The following is an 18,380-nucleotide window of genomic DNA, read 5'->3' as shown; positions in this document are numbered from 1 at the left end:
CGAACAATTTTCACTCTTTTACGACTTATGTTTTCCCTTTCTAAAATGCAAAATATCTTCCTCGACTAATCCAAAATGGATCACCCGTGGCATACGGAAATGCTGTAAAAAGAAAAGAGAATTATTATGGAAAAGTAGACACCAGCCAACCACTGACAATAAAAATGAATTTAAACACTACTCTAAAAAACTTAAAAAAATAATGTTGCTCACAAAAAAATCTCAAAATAATTTCTATATAAAAAATTCATCAAATAAGTCTAAAGCCACTTGGAATATTATAAATAGTTCAAAAATGAAACACATAAAAGATAACATTTCAGAAATCAACTTGAATGGAAAAATTATAACTGACCCTAAAGATATAGCACAGGCATTCAATAACCACTATGTTCATCTCAATACAATAGGTGTTGATTCAACTACCATAAGTAACACGACATTGACGTACACTTCTATTAATTCGATTTTTATGAAGCCAACAAATCCAGATGACATAAGAATAATTATCAACTCTCTGAAAAACACCAATAGTACAGGAAACGACGGGATAAGCACAAAAATAATTAAAACAGTTTCAGAAATTATTGCAACACCGCTTAGTTATATTATTAACATGTGTATCGAACATGGAATATTTCCGGACAAATTAAAAACGACCATCGTTCGACCTATGTATAAAAAAGGAGACAAACAAGATATAAATAATTACAGACCAGTGGCATTGATTCCTATTTTCTCCAAGATAATAGAAAAAGTAATCTATCTCAATTTAAGTAGCTTTTTTGAAACACATAACCTTTTTGCTGACGAGCAAAAAGGTTTCCGCAAAAATAAATCCATAAATATGGCCATTTATGATCTACTCAATACAATTACGACACAGTTAGATAAAAAAGTGCCTGTTACAGCATTGTATATGGATTTAACAAAAGCTTTTGATTTTGTAGATCATAAAATCTTATTATCAAAACTATATAATTATGGTATCCGCGGAAATACCTACAATCTACTACAATCCTACTTGATGAATCGAGAGCAAGTCACACAGATAACTCGAATTTGTGTTAAGTCTAAGAAAGAAGTCACGTTTTCTTCAGACTTAAAACAAATAAATTCTGGCGTCCCCCAAGGAAGTGTCTTAGGCCCGCTCCTCTTTTTAATCTACATTAATGATCTGCCAGAAGCAATCACAGATAAGATAGTTCTATTTGCAGATGATAGTACAGTGATTTTTACTAGCGAAAACCCATCATCATTTGAACCACACGTCAACAAAACAATAGAACTAATAATTGATTGGCTACAGAAAAATAATCTATCTATCAATTTAAATAAAACCAAAATAATGACCTTTAAACAGCGAAAAGAACTTATTTCTGATTTAAAAATTACATACAAAGACCAAGACATTGAGGAGACGGATGCAACAACTTTTTTAGGGCTAAGTTTAGATCGTACTTTAAGTTGGAACAACCATATAGATAACGTTTGTAAAAAGTTAAACAAATATTCATTTGCCTTGCATAATTTACGAAAAGTAGTAAATCAGTCGACTGTTTTAATCTCTTATAACGCTCACGTTACATCAACTTTGAGGTACGGGGTTATATTTTGGGGTAATGGTACTGATAGAGAATTAGTATTTAGAGCTCAAAAAAAATGCTTACGATCAGTATGTGGTATACAATACACAGAATCATGTAAACCCTACTTCATTAAGTTAAATATTCTCACCCTTCCCTGTCTTTATATATACGAAGTCGCATTATACATTAAGTATAACCCTAACCAGTTCTCCTATTTCAATAGTTATCGCCAACAATATAAAATAAACTCTAGGTCATGTAAAACAGCATTACTAGCAAAAAGCTTTTTTGGAATGGCACCAAGAATTTACAATAAACTGCCAAAAGAGATTTTAAAAATTAATGATTTAAAGAAATTTAAAAAAATGTTGTATGATTTCTTAATAACTAAAGCGTACTACTCAATACAAGATTTTTTGTCAGACTCAGGAAATTTTATTACCCTTTAATATGTAGTGTTATATTGTATGTCATGTCTTCATTATTCACCATAGATTTAGTTTGTAAATGCGTGCTACATGTCCTCTGTAGCTATTTGTATGCCATGTGGCGTAGCATAGTGATACTTTATTATAAATTTAAGACCTACTGTTGTACATACCTATGTTTAACAAATAAATAATTTGGAATTGGAATTGGAATTGGAACATTTTGTTAGTAACGGGTATGTCCTCCTCTTTTAACATTACATTCTTGCACCCTTGAGTGCATGCTTTCGATCAATGATTCACATTCTCCTCTGGAATAGCATCCCAAGCCCTTTTAAAAACGTTTATGAGTTGCTGCTGGTTGTTAACCTCTTGCTGACTCTCCCTAACACGTCGTTTTAACTGGTCCCACAAGTGTTCTATCGGATTTAAATCAGGGCTGTTGGCAGGCCATGGTAAGACATCAATGTGAGCTTCATCAAGTACAGCTTTAGTCGCTCGAGCTGTATGAGCACGGCCATTGTCCTACATTTGGATGAAGCCAGGGTCCACTCGCTGTGAAAATGGGATCACTTGGGGTCTAATAACGCTTTCGATGTACCGCTGTGCAGTTACGGTACCTTCATTTAAAATGACCAGCTCCGTTTTCCCGTGTAGGCTTATGCCGGCCCAAACCATAACATTGGGCCCTCCGAAACGGTCAACTTCATGGATGCAAGCTTCAGAAAAGCGTTCGCCACGTCGTCTCCAAACTCTAACACGCCGATGGTCATTAAAAAACTTTACTTTGCACTCGTCTGTAAAAAGAACCATGCCCCACTGGTTAAGGTTCCAGTTCAAATATCAGCGACAGAAATTTCTACGATTTGTACGTTGAACCCTGGACAGCGGAATTAGAACCACTCGTCGTCTGGATGTTTGGCAGAAAATCATGTCTTAAAAAAGGCTAGGCGCCAGTTCAAAAAAATCTTCCTAAGAAAAATCATTTTTAAAACATGATTTTCTCAGTTATTTAAACTTAACAGATTATACCTTAAAGGTACTAATTCCTGGCGTAATAAAAATAATTCTACCTTAGCGTTTTTTCTTAAAAATGAGATCGATAACTTGAAAAATGATTACGCCTGCGAAATTGTAATAGCAAGCAAAATATAAAATGAGTAAAACTTGGAAACCGCAAATAAAATGGCTTATATTATAATTGAATATGAAGGTACAATAAAGGTACAAAAATTTGGCTCACGGGAACATAGCGTAATAAACTGTTTTTAGGGTTCCGTAGTCAACAAGGAACCCTTATAGTTTTTTGATGATAACTTTGTGTACCGTGAGGTACATATTTTTTTTAACGGAGGTACTAAATAGTACAAATTGGGTACAAAAATATGGTATGCTTTTCATTTATTTAGGTACTACCCGCCATTCTGACTCTCACGATGTTTGGTGATCTTCATGCAGTCGGTTACGAATCGTTTGGTCACTGACACGAGTACCTGTCGTCAACCGTAGTCGATTTTGTAGTGTACGAGCCGTAACTGAGCGTTCTCGTCGGGCACTTAATCGGATGTAACGGTCCTCTTGAGCAGTAGTAGCACGAATCCTACCTGACCCAGGTCTCCTTGCAACACTACCGGTTCGCTGAAAGCGATTCCAAGCATTTTGGATTGCTTGACGAGAAAATCCTAGCCCCAAAGCCACCGAACGCTGTGAATTACCTTCTGCAACCAGTGTAGCAGCCCTGGCTGCAGTATTCATGTCCATATGTCTTCGATGTCTCTCCATTATTCATTAAAACGAATTTAATGAATTTCTTTAGGAAAACCTTATTTTTTTGGACAAAAACGTACGAAAAAGAGCAATTATTGAACACCGTAAAACAAAACAAAAGATCATAAAAATTAAATCGTTCTATTTTTTTTAATCAGCCAGTATATTTCAACAAAAAAATAAAGTTCAGATTCCAGAGTTCGTGACATGCCTAAATTGAATCTTACTTTTTAAGTTACGCTGATTAAACTTAAATAAAGTAGCAGTCGTCAGTTGGCCCTTATTTTCTTTTGAGTGGTATATATTTCTCATAAATATGTCTAACGTTTACCTATACTGATTACGTGGATAAGATTTATGCTTTCGAGTTTTTATTTTATTGAGACTTATTTTGTGCAAAACGAAAAATTTACCGATACAAATTTTAAATACAGTTTCTAGGGTAGTTTTTGTGATGCCATCTCTCGGATAATGCCATAAAAACTAACTACTATGTCTCGCACAATGCGTATTGACCTAAATTGAACCATAGCTCACGAGCTATATAATAAGAGAAATTGACAATAGATGGCGTTACTCTGTGACAAGTGCTGTAAGGCTGAGATTACGAATATTGAAAAAACAAATAAATTAATGTGGATAACATCACAAGTAAGTAGCTAAAGCACTTTTGTCATGGAAATCAGAAAGAATGACGGTACCACAAACACCCAGACCTGAGACAATGTAGAAAAGCGACATCTTGAAAATCTATCAGAAATATCTATGGTATGTTTAGCTGTGATAGTCTTAGGGCACTTCTTCGATCTGAGCGTATTATGTGACTTTGGTGGCCCAATTTTTTAAATTATATTTTAATATTCGAATAAATAAATAAAAAAGTAAGGAAAGCCTTCATGTGATCATATCAGTTTTTAGTATCACTGAAATCAAACACCTGATCTACACTGAAACCGATTGTAAATAATAATAATTGTCAGTTCACATTTTACTTTTTTAAGTTTATGTTATAAATAGTTATAACCGAGCAAAGCTCGGTCGCCCAGGTACTGTATATAAAAGTATAATATAAAAACACATACAAAACTATAATAAATACATTATATCCTTTATTCATCTTTCTTCTCTAGGTTGGTTTTTACAATATCTTATACCTTTAAACGAGCAATTCTTGTATATATATATATATATATATATTTCCGGGATCTCGGAAACGGCTCTAACGATTTTGCTGAAATTTGGTATATGGGGGTTTTTGGGGGTAAACAATCGATCTAGATTAGTCTTATGTTTGGGAAAACGCGTGTTTTCGAGTTTTCATGCGTTTTTCTTTCGACGCAGAATATGGTCGCTAATTTCGTGTTACCGGCCACTGTCCGTCTGGTCCAGCGGGTTAAGACGCGGACTGCTAAACGAGTGTTACGGGTTCGAATCTCGCCCGGTGACTAACTTTTGTTTTTTTCTTTATATGTTCAAGTTTATATATAATCTTTTAATTTTTATTGTTTTAGACAAGTTTAATTTAGTAATAAAATTTAGTTAATATTATTACCTATACACCACCATATTACAATAAATAGTTAAAACCGAGCAAAGCTCGGTCGCCCAGGTACTGATTATTATACATAAAAAACACATTTTATGAACCTAACCTAGGATGCCGCAGGCAGCGGGGCAGGGCCCAAGCTGTCAGTGGTCAGGGCCGCAGAGAGAGGAACCGACGGACTATCTGCTCGTGTCCAAGACAACCGCCTTCTGCATCTGACCCTTGTTACAACCAACTAGCGAGTCTCACAAGATGTTGGTCGTGATTCTTCGCTATGAGACAGTTCATTGAAATGACTATCGGGATAATGATGTGTCAGTGATGAAGATCGATCCCAATAGAGCGTGGCACGGCCATTTTTGAGAACTGGCGCAAGTGAGTACTTATAGTACGGTACGTCGCGGTCCACAAGACCGTATATAGAAGAGCAAGTCGCTGGTGAATAATCCTGGCTACAAGATTATGTCTGTGCAAGTACTCGCCGTTAGCAAGATGAGAACAACCGGATATACATGCCTGAGTGACTCTCCGGGACGACGGCATGCCCGACAGATGTCGACCGTACCGCCCTTCGGGATATATTTCCGGTAGTTGTTCGTCATCATAACTTCGTCCGCAACTGCACAGACAAAAACCCTCGGTTTCTCTGAAGAGATCCCCGAATCGTAACCAGTTCACCGATGCGGGCAGGTCCACGTCAGGCCCCGTGAAAGCCTTATAGAACCGCCCGAGTAGTACCTTACTCTCCCATCTCGCCTTGCGATCCGCAGTACTTAGTACCAGAGGTCTATGCCAGTTCTCGTTTGGCAAGAAGAGCGGCGAGCTGTTCCTGTCTACTGCTACCGCATCACGATGCATCCCACTCTTGTTGTTAAGAAAATAATTCCCTCGCGGTTGTGAAGATTATTGGCGATTAGGAAGCCTCGACCTTCACACTTCCGTGGGATGTACAATCTCATAATTGACGAGCGTGGGTGTAGCATACGGTGTGTGGTGAGTAGTAGCCGGGCTCTTCTCTCTAGGGCATCCAGCTCGCTCTGAGTGCACCTTAGTATACCAAAGGACTTTAGTGAGCAGGCTTAAAAATGCGCTCCTTCACCGACCGTTTAGATATGTACATTATGTTATTATTATACTAGTTAATAAATATGAAACATACAACTTATAGTTTATAATAACGACAGAATTGGTAAGAAAGATTGTAAGTATCAGAGTCTCGTGCCGGGGAATTACCTTAACGTTATAACGCCGCCGAAATAATTCAAGGTTCGCCGAATATTCGCAGAGGCATACTTCCTTATCTATAATGATGACACTTACGAAACACGGCAACACTAATTTAATATTGAATCTTATCACATATTTAGCCGCTTTATCTAAACTAAGTCCTTAGGTATTTAGCTAAGTATTGATAATAGGTACAATATAAAATTAAATAAAAAGCTTTTGTTTACCTTCTGCAATAACTATTGTCAATCAGATGTTTCGCTCAAAAAGATGCGTTAGATTCGTTAAGACAGCTGCATTCAAGTTCTTTCAGACAGCATTGTCTGTCTTTCAAAACGACCCTCGGCTGGTGTATTTGCGAAAATATATATGCTTATTTTTTTGCGACTAACGCGCCATCGTAAATCTTACTGGAAGGCATGGAGGTTTAATAATTAAACTGCAACCGCACCGTACGGGTGTGACCGTGTTTGGCGGTCAAAGGGTTACAACAGACACAAAGTAAAAGACAAATGCAATCACCTAGAACTATTTTATTAGAATTCGGCGTTTCGGCAATCACTTTTCGTTCATGGTTGCGTAATAAACCAATATCAATGGATAGTAAATGAAGATTCATAATAAGTTTATGACAAATTCTCAGTGTCCAATTAAGTTTACAGATTCCTTTAACTCGCGCTGACACTAAATGAAACAAGTTGACAGGTTACATTTTAAAGTAATAGGGTCTAAAGACCCACCGCGAAGAACGAAGATAGAAATCTATTTATCTGCCTCTCTATCACTCGAACGCGCAAGAGCGATAAAACATTTTTTTTTTTTCAATAAATTTAATTAGATTTTCGTTATCCGCACAGTTTGAGATGGAGTGTTGGAATGTGTATTCTGTATGTACTCATTGAATATAGGATACGTCTACTTATTTTAGCTGTCACGAGAAGTATTATCACCAAACAGTTGCTAATGGTTGACCGATGATAAAAAGTAAACGGCTAATTCTACGAATGCACGGACGGCGAGGTCGAGCCACGACGAGACTGACGTCAGATAGCTCGGGAAACCCGGCCCACAGCACGACCACTACGACCAGTGGTCTAGAGAACACACTTCATGGAACCGGCCGTTACTCACGATCCGTGCGGTCTCTCATTTATGCACACTGTAATTTATTTTATTATTTTATTAAAGTATCCTCAAAAAGAGACACAAGATACTCGCGCATGGAGTGTGAGGGAGACATTAATAATAATAAGTAATTAGTTATAAACATTATCACATGTAACGCGTGTAAACAGGGTTTCGCGCAGATTATGTTTATCGCCGGAGTGAAGTCAGTCGCGTTCTGAGACCGGCGCAGAGACATTGTGTGTGAGTCATTGTGATTCGTTAAAGTGATGTGGTCGCCCAGTGACCAGGGCATGTCCAGCTCGGAGATGGCGGTGGTGTCGAGCATGCCACCCACGGAGCTGGCGGCTCGGACGACGCCCGTGGTGTCCACCATGAACATCACCAGGTCGTCACGGGTGCACATAGGCCCGAAGTTCGTCTCGGTCACGCAGAACGTGGAGAACGCTGAGCTGGTAAAGGGTGAGTAATAGATACCTACTAAGTAGTACTATTGATGCGCCTGCGACTCGCACTTGTTTGTTTTTCAATACGCTCGGCCCAATATTTATATTTGTGTTTCTTTATAATTTTGCCGCTTAAATTATATAATATATTTAAATAATTTAATACCAACACTAATTATCAATGGTTCGGCCTTATTGTAAGTGCCAATATATTAGTTCAAATGAGACTTTTAGAAAATATAGTGTTGTCTTTACGAGTACTTTCATAATTTCAGGACTAACAAGTCTTTCAAAATTGCAGTAACTTTTCACAACTTTTGCACATGTAATTTGATTAATTAAATATATCTTATTATTCTTATTAGGACTCCCTTGTGTAACATAATTGGCAAAATTGTCGCGAACACACTGCATATCACCTTTTTAGGGTTCCGTATTTTTGGAATTATATGGAATGACAAATGTAAGCAACCTGCCCGATGTAAACAAGTTTTAATTTGAAGATTAATAAACATTTGCACCCATTAAAATCAAATATGTACATAAATAATTAAAAAAATACGTAGCTAAATTGATTAGCCAAAGCCAACTGTCCCGCCACGCATAGACACTGCCCTCATAAGCCATTGGGTGCTATCTCAAAAATAAATGTGGTTGAATATCGAATTTAAAGATAGAATTTAAGGTATATTGTTTGCATTCAATTTTGATTTGCGATACCGCTAATTGGTTTATGGAGACAGCCTTAACAGCCATTGAATATAACAGTAATTGTTTGCCGTATTATCTCACTAGAAATTCATAAATTTAAACTTTTTTCTATAGCTGTTACGGCAGTCCCACCACGCATAACAACTAACAACTACACGGGTATTGATGGCAGTTTAGCTTAGAGCTTTGCGACTCTAGTATTAAGATATATATTGCGAAGTTTAATTGATGCAATGGGCTTTTCTCTGGACACTACACACATATGGTTATGATATTTATTTATATACGCCGCGTCCTTCGATCCTTTGTCCTGCTGTACTAAGGAAAAACGAAACAACAACACATTCAACTCACCGAGATGATATAGGTACTTACTCATAGATAGTAAATTAGGTCTGAAGTCTGTTACATACTCCTTGTTTATCGAGGTATTTTATTATTACTGAACATTAAAAAGCTTTTGGTTGCAATAAGGTAAAGGGATTTTTTCTCAGTTGTCCCCCGTGGTACCAGCTAGAAATAGTCCAAGTAAGTTATACTTAGTCGGTCAAACAATATTGTCAGTAGAAAAGGCTCGAATTTCAAATTTTCTTTGGGCTATAACCCTCCCTCTATTTTTTTTTTATTTGTCGCTTTTTTTCTACTGACGGATGTGGCTTGACAAACTATATCAATATACTTAGGTACCAGCAAGACGGGACGTAAAGGTGGACTGGAACTATGTAATAAATAATAATGGCAAAGTAAAAATACAATCAATTGCTAAAGCTTGTACAGGTACCTTTTTTTAATACTACTTCGGTGGCAAACAAGCATACGGCCCGCCTGATGATAAGCAGTCTCCGTAGCCTATGGACACAATTATTTATGGTTATGGAAAATTATAACATTTTAAAACAAACGGTGTTTACAAGGTTTAAACAGTTGAGTTGAAATTTAGCATACCTGCTACCCACTTCTTCGATGATAAATAAACAATATTATATTATAGGACATTATTACACAAATTGACTAAGTCCGACAGTAAGCTCAATAAGGCTTGTGTTGTGTTGTGTTGTGGGTACTTAGACGAGGATGTAATTATATAATATATAAATATTTACTTAATTACTCAGGAACAAATATCACACAAATAAATGCCCTTATCAGGATTTGAGCCCGGGACCATCGGCTTCATATGCAGGGTCACTATCACTACCCACTAGGCCAGACAAGTATTTAAAAGTTATGGTAGGTAATATGAGTTGGTAATGGAGGCCGCGCTTTAATGGAATAAACAACATTGAAAATGGGCTAGTTAGAATCGTACTAGCCTGACGGATAGTAGATGACAGTTTACAGCCATAGATAATGTCGAAAACCTCTAAGTCCCAGGGCTTTATGACATTTTGTATGAAACCGCGTGCGGTATCGCAACGCATGACTAATACTACCTTTTATCACATGAACTTCCGACATATGAGACTCGGTATATTAGGGAGTTAGGGACTACCAGCATTGCATATATGTATAGGTACAGTCGGCATCAGATATATCAGAGCGGGCAAGGTACTCACAAATATCTGAACACGCCTTTATATTCAAGGCGTTAGAAAGCGTGTTCAGATATTTTTGAGCACCTCGGCCGCTCCGACATATCTGATGGCAACTGTACCTATACATATATTGTTATAAGTTTGATGTATTTATATATGAGATGAGACTTATACGATACAATTGACTAGGTTGATAAAAAAAATTAATAATCGTCAATATACTGGTTACAGGCAATATCAGTTGTCATAACTACCTGCCTCATTATTAAATAATATTTAATAGTACATTGTGCAACGAGGGGGGTAAGCGAAACATTGGACACGAGGGTGATAATTCCCGAAAGCCGCAGGCTGGAGGGAATTAAAGACCCGACTTGGCAATATTCGTACCCGGAGTTACACACAATGTTTTTCATCACTCTTGCGAATAAAAAACTAAATTATAAGCTAAATAATTCTTAAATACGGTGACATTTCAAACATTCGTCCGCCATATTGTTATTGTTTGACAGGTTAGGCATGGAAGGCAGACTGTGTGGCATTCAGCCACGATTGAAAATTGTGTAAAAATATTTTAAACGGCTATTAAATTAATGAAAAAAATCCTTAAAAAAACATAAACAAAAACATTAAATTAGAAACGTCAGTATTTTCAAAGTAAAACTTACATGGTTCGTGTGAATTAGTGACAGAATTAAAAAAAGCTATAATTAGGGAGTTATAGCTTTTTTTCACAATCCATAACTCCCTCTAGGGAAAAATATAGGCCTTTGTCCTTCAGGACACCTGCATGAAATAAAACCGTTTTCGAGCAAGTGTGATGAAAAAAATATATACTTATATACCTACGTTCTGTAAGTAACTAATGCTGAATGTCCTTTGGAATACAAACAAAAAAAACGCGCACTGATAAAAAAAGACGAATCTACACTTTATCACGTGATATTCCTGCTGAACTGATAATATAGAGGTACCCAATTGTATACTTAAGCACATTATTACACCGGATGTTTGTAGATAAGCTTTCCGATTCAAAGTTTGTTAAATATAAATTATATTGGTACCTATACCTACTTTCGAAATTGCGATAACTAATGCAATAAAAAGAAAGAGAAAGAAGTGCTAAACTCTTTACATGAAACCATTGGTAGGGTGGCAATAATTTCTATTTAATGCAATAAAATGTTGTCTTAGAGCTGATCTGATAAATTGATGAAACAGACAGTAGGTAACCAAAAAACATATCGATAAAAAAGCAATCACATCAAATTCAACAATTTAAAAATGTATTTAGGTGAAGTCACGTGCTCACGTGCAAATTATACTTTTAGTGGAATCGACAGTGCTAAAATAATGAAAATCGTATCAAACTATATATACCTATAGTCCTAAGTAAAATAGTGTCCCAACGCGCTTAAGAGCCACAGCCAGGAAATAAGAAGGAAACGTAAGATGGCATGCCACGTAAAATTTGCAACGGAAGATATGGACTCTGAAAACATACACAAGTATGAAACAAACATTTTTTTAAGGTTTTTGTTTTGGCTGAAGTCTGCCCTTGCGAAACGTGTATAAATTCAATAATATTTTGCGTTAGAGTCTGGCTACCGAAATATTACACAATTTGTTGGCGGGAAATTAAAAAAAATGTTGGGCTGGTCACACTTTGTGTAGTGGGAATTATAGTTTTGATACCAGAACATATCCCTTAAAGGGATAAGTTCGCCTTTGTACTGCTTATCCTGTGCCATATTTCTATTTTGTATTTTGTACAATAAAGAGTTTATACATACATACATATTTTTGATTTTCTGTGCACACGTAAGGTACCTAAGGAAATCAATTAAATATACGTTGACTCAAAGTCAGCTCATATAATTTCTACCATTATGTAAAAAACAAAGGCATATATAGACATGTTTCGCCAATATATTTTTGTATATTTTATATTGTTAAATCAAATTACTACTGACCAGTCACTTCACTCCACAGATTTCTTATAAATATTGGTTTTCAGTAACTAATTACATTCCAATGTTTGGATTTTATTGATATTTTCCAGATCTTCCAGTTTATCCGTTTCTTTACACACTTCTCCTGTTCATAAGATTCAGGTATTAATAAATTCACGTACTTAATTAAAGTTATAGGCAAATGTTAGAACTAGTACTTAAAGTATCAAAATAGTAATAGAGAACCAACTTACTAAATTGTTTACGACTTGTAAACATAGCAGTTTTTCGTTATACAGCGCTTCACGTCAACTTCGCACATTGTCGTAATTATTTACGAGCTTAAATAATAGTTTGCGGACCTCATTTGGTATAGTCATTATTAATATTATTTAAAATAAACCCCTTAAACCGCGAACAATTTGAATGAATGACATAAATTGACAACAGCCTTTAGGTTTTTTTTAAATCATAGACAATTGATGATACAACAAGGAAAAATCTGTCAACAATATTTGGCTAGCCAGACTCTAGCCCCACTTAACAGAAGTATACAGTGTTTGTAGAACCAGTTTGAAATTGGAATTTACCTTGAATTTACAGTGCGAAAATACCTACGCTTAAAACATGGTGTCTCAAACTTAATAACCACACCCTACCCTTGTAGCTCTTTTCAGCCGACTTCAAAGGCAAACCTCTTTTTTTACATCTAATATTTTGAATATGAAACCGAACCAGTCACCCGTTTTCTATTATACGTGTCGTTTCACGAAAATTTTACAATCAATATTGGGTCCTTGCGAGTTCACGTACGTACTTTGAGAAACCCTACGGTTGAATTTACGGTTTCCGAAACGATTCCATTAAAATTATTACTTCATGTTTCAAAACTAAGTTGAGATTTTTTTTGTATGTTGGGTTAGTTCCCATTTGCAAAACTACGTCCAATCAAGGGCGTCGCCAGGGGGAGAACAAAATGTATAACTAAGTGTATGCCCCTCCCCCTCCCCTCGGCCATCGCCCATATCAACTGCCTATCCTTGTAAAACAAATAACTATTTTATAATGTTAATATTTAGAGAGGAAACTAGAGCCTTTTTAGGATTATATGGAGAAGCGGTCACGAGACTACATCCACTTTCGTCGTAACAAAATGAAGCATCGACAAACCTGTTACCGATAAGCAGATAAAAAAAAGAAATTACCTGTAACTAGGTTTATAAATCAAATCGATATCTTTAGTACCCGTAAAAGCCAACACTTTTGTATTATAGTGGATAGGTACCCTAAAGTCAACATAAATGGCTATTCTATCAAAGAATATAGGCTACTACTATTTCGCAGCAGCTATCATCATGTTTAACAATGTTAGCATTTTCTAAGTTGACCTACGTATCAATAACAGTATTTCGATATATTGTCGATATTTAATTTTGTCAATTCCTTAGTTTTAGCTAGATTTTTTTTAAGTGTATTCAAAACTTAAACTAATAGAGCCAGACCAAGCTAAATTGGAAGCGATTTTGATAGCCCATGGGCCTTATTCGAGATGCACAACTGTCAAATTTCGCGTCCACATCAAATCAACACTTGATTCTATCGCATGTTGATTGTATCAAGTGTTGATTCTATCAACTGTGGATATTATCATTTGGAACAATCAAAACTCATTCATAGAAAAAATAATCAAACAAAAATCAACTTTGTTTATTACTACTATATAGTTTGAAATGGCTCTGAACTCGAAGTGGTTCGGTTTGATTTGATTGTCACCTGACTGTGGATTGCTAATGTCAAATTTTGACAAGTGTTGATTTTATTGCTAGACTTTTTTGTCTATGGGCTTGGGCACCATCTTGGATTTTTTGACGTACGACAGGGAATACCCTTCCTTTCCTACAATATATGGCATAGAGTAAAGCGTCTTTTTTTTTTAAACATAAGTTTACAGGAATCAGCGACATCTTGTATTCGATAGGATAAGTAATGCGCTATGAACAATGCGGCGGCGAGTAGTGAAACTGTACCTGACAACGTCAATCAATTAAAAAGTGACCACACAGTTGATGGTCGATAAAGGCGATTATTAATTGAATTTTAACGACAATAAAGAACTATTGACATGCGATCTTTTTGTTGAACCCACACCTACACGTCGAATAATGCTCGCTCCACATATTCTCCTATAATCGCTCAAAATTGTAAAAAAAATTGATGCAATTTACTCCGCACCCAGTCTCAAGTTGCTTCTAAACCACGTTCACGAACCAAGTTGTAACCTAACACATCTGTAAATATAAGGCATATGATTTAGAGATAAAGACCGTTTTTTTTAAATTACGAGATGGTTCATGAAATAACCTTTATTACTATAAAAATAATACTACATTTTTCAAAAAAAAATTCTGTATTGCGCTATTACATAATGCATAAAATTGATATAAAGATAGGTACCATAGTAGCTCGCTCACTTGGTCTATCAACAACTATTTTAATGCTCTTTGTACTCGTATACGCGACCCCATTGTATGTACAGTCGCCATCAGATATATCGCAACGCATGTATGAGATCTCAAATTATTAAGATAAGACCTACTGTACTGTCTATATTACTTACCAAGACCTAAGTACCTATTATTTATATGTACCTACACAAAGAGAATTCCTATGTTAAAAGGAGATTAAATACATATTTTGTTATTCAACTACAAATAAAATAAAATATATCTTTTTCAGTTAACACATTTTTTTACCGATTTCTTTAATAAAATAAAACATTAAAGTATTATGTGACTATATTTCATTGTCTTCGGTGTAGATTATTTACTGATGTTCCAATTTCCTGTATCAGTTTGGTACCAGGAAATATAAAAACTACACCTCTTCAAAAACTTTGCTGGTAGTTCGACATCTGTAAGTTTAAATATAAAACATGATAAAAACACTTAAGTCAAAAACGTATACATAAAATATTTGCCCTATATTCTGGTCGCTCGGTAGGGTGCCCAGAAGGCTGGGTGCATTTCCGCGCTGGTTAACAATGCTGATCCTCTGGTCACCAGAAGCCTATATAAGGCGCTCTCATAGAGCCACGCTAGTGCCCTAGAGTTTCAAATTCAACCCCAAGTGCCACAAATATGTAGTTAAGGGTTTAAATTCTGGATCAGGAACATGGAATACTATTCGCTAGTAAGGCCATAGGTATTAGAAAAAAATAATAGTAGGAGACGGCCGTGGTCATGGTAGGTGGTACAGGTGGGCCAGGCAAGCTCTGAAATTATGCACCTATTTTACTATAACTTTGTTCACCTGTGTATATTTACTGTTTCCATGATAATCATTTTTAATATGTAGCCCGTGTAATCGGGCTGTATAATTGGTCTCATATTTTTTTAACACAAAATCATAATTTAAATTCAATAATTAATGGTGTTTTACATATTAATCATTAATGTACCTATTTTGCAAAATTTTCTTGCATATAATAATATTGTTTACTTCAATTGACGTGTTTATTATTTTCGTTACTATGTCAACGTTAATACTTAAAAAATTATAACGTGAAGGTTGAGTCCGCAGTACAGTTACAGTTTACGTACATAGTGGCATTAGCACAGTCGGATTAGGACCAAACTCGAAATGTCTGAACAGTCATGAAATTTGGTATGTATATACGCCCCTTAAAGGCCCTTTTTCATGCCCACACCATTTGACATTTGGGGACCTCGAGGAACCGCAGCCATCTTGGAAAATGTGGACCATCCAGGAGAAATTCGCGTTTTAGTCTAAATCTACGTTCTTTATTCAATAATCGTGTAAGGCAACATTCAAGCTTATAAAATTCTACATAAAATAGTTTTAGACATCTTTGCGAAAAAAAATGATCTTGCTGTAAAAAATACTTGCTAAACCCAGATTTAGCCCTTATACCCTTTCATGGGATATTCTCTTAATAGGAAACTTGGAAGTATACATTTGTACATAATCTACCCCAATATCAATATTTTACTTGACTGCAACTTAACCAGAAAGTAGGGTTATGGGTATAAGTACTGAGGATTCAGGACACCCTGTACCTTAGGATACTGGACGGATTTTTTAAATGACGTATTATTTAGCCCTAAACTTTTTTCTTCCGTTAATTTTAGTAACTTTGTATTGCATAGCACTTGTATACTAACTGTGGATCTACTGATGTCTGTTTTACTGTACTCCGCTCAATAGTTTAGGCGCTAGAAGAAAAAATATGATTTAATATTCGGAGTCCTCTCAAGGCGGCTGTATTGATTTTTCTTTAATATAACAAGTAAAAGTAGGTTGTGAATGGCAAGAGAAATCTAACGATACGTCATTTAAAAAAATCCGTCCAGTATCCTAATACCTAGCTACTGGGTGTACTGAATCATCAGTACATTCAGTACTTACACCCATAACCCTTCTTTCTGGTTTAGTCACAGTAGAGTAAAATGTTAATATTGGGGTAGACCACGTACAAATGTATGGTTAAAAATAGAATTCATATTCCTCCGAGTTTCCTTTTAAGAGAATGTCCCCTGGAAGTGTATAAGCGTTAAACTTAGATTCAGCAAGTATTCTCTATAACAAGATGTATTGTTCTGCAAAGATATCGAGGACTTTTTTGTGTAGAATTTAATAAGTTTTAATGTTGACTGTTGTGTTGATGGTACACATTTTCCAAGATGGCTCGGATTCCTCGAGGTCCCCAAATGTTAAATGGTTTGGGCATGAAAAAGGGGCCTTTAATTTATATACATAATAAATTTCATGACTGTTACAGAGATTTCGAGGTTGGTCCTAATCCGATTATGCTACATTGTGCGTCCGCAGCAAATTCGGTTCTCCATACAAATGTAGTTACGCTCTCATTTTAAAATGACTTGCTAGATTGCTCTGAAACTTTGTACTTACAATAGGATATGGTATGTCTATGCCTATAATTAATTTAAAACATAAATGTGAAATGAGAGCCAATTAAGTTCAATATTAAGAATATGTGTCGTTGTTGACTCGCCGACAACGGAATTGAGACCTATATGGGTGCCATGTTCTGTGCTGTGTAGAAAATCCTGAAATTATAAAGGATTTGTCTTGGCTAGTTTTTACGTATAGGCTACGTATCACCGAAACGTCACAAACACCACGAAGGTTCGGCTTGTACGGGCCCTCGTTTTTCCTATATTCTTATACGCTGCGGAGACCTGGACTATCCGAAAGACAGAGGAAAAGACGATAGACGCCCTAGAAATATGGTGCTGGAGGAAAATGCTGGGGATATCCTGGACCGAGTTTTGGACTAATGTCTCCATCCTTAAAGAACTCCGTATCAAGCAGCGCCTTTCGACTCTCGTAAAGACCCGCATACTCAGTTTTTTCGGTCACGTCTCGAGGAGGAACAATGACTCCATAGAGCGTCTAGTGGTGCAGGGTAGAGCAAACGGAAAAAGACCGCGCAAAAGGCCACCTATGCGATGGACTGACCAAATCAAATCTGCCATGAAGGGTCCCCTGAACGCATTTGCCAGAATGGCCCCCAACCGCGAAAAATGGCGAGAAATCGTACGGCAAGCAACATCTGCGCCTGATATCAGCAGTTGACCACGACGCTCTGCAAAGAGTACAACGACAAAGAAGAAGAAGACGTATCATATTTGTCTAAAATTTGGTTTGTTGGTACACACACAAGGGATAGTCTCTAGCTAGGTACGGGGTGCCACACTCGTCAGCGCGACGGCGATATTTTTTACCTTTTACCTAAAAATCTCAAATTTGTGTACGGGCTCAGCTCCTGTTTCGTCTTAAGCCTGAATTTAACAGATTCTGACTCACAGGGGGCTTTGAGCATGCTGTTGCGTTCGTTTTCAAATTTTGAAAAAAAGAACTAGCCTAACAACACAATAAATGCTTGTTTTTCCGCATTCTTCACTATATCTCCCTGTCTCACTACTATCTGACCTTCTAACCCAGAGGGGAAAATATACCTTATTGGGGCTACTCCATCTTCCTCATGATAATATATTTTACTTTACTGAAAAG

At 36.4% G+C, this 18,380-nt stretch overlaps 1 protein-coding gene across 1 annotated transcript in view; it reads left to right on the top strand.

Moving 5' to 3' along the window:
- The first annotated feature begins 6,830 nt into the window (after nt 1-6,830).
- The window catches only part of LOC133529452 (uncharacterized), a 48,356-nt gene continuing 36,806 nt past the window's right edge, over nt 6,831-18,380 (top strand). Inside the window, exon 1 of the mRNA XM_061867165.1 lies at nt 6,831-8,144. Coding sequence (XP_061723149.1) covers nt 7,952-8,144 — 193 coding nt within the window. The 5' untranslated portion in view covers nt 6,831-7,951. The remainder of the gene's footprint in view (nt 8,145-18,380) is intronic.

Source organism: Cydia pomonella, chromosome 1 (genome assembly GCF_033807575.1).
Source record: "Cydia pomonella isolate Wapato2018A chromosome 1, ilCydPomo1, whole genome shotgun sequence".
Classification (NCBI taxonomy): domain Eukaryota; kingdom Metazoa; phylum Arthropoda; class Insecta; order Lepidoptera; family Tortricidae; genus Cydia; species Cydia pomonella.
This window is presented reverse-complemented; position numbering and strand designations above follow the sequence as displayed.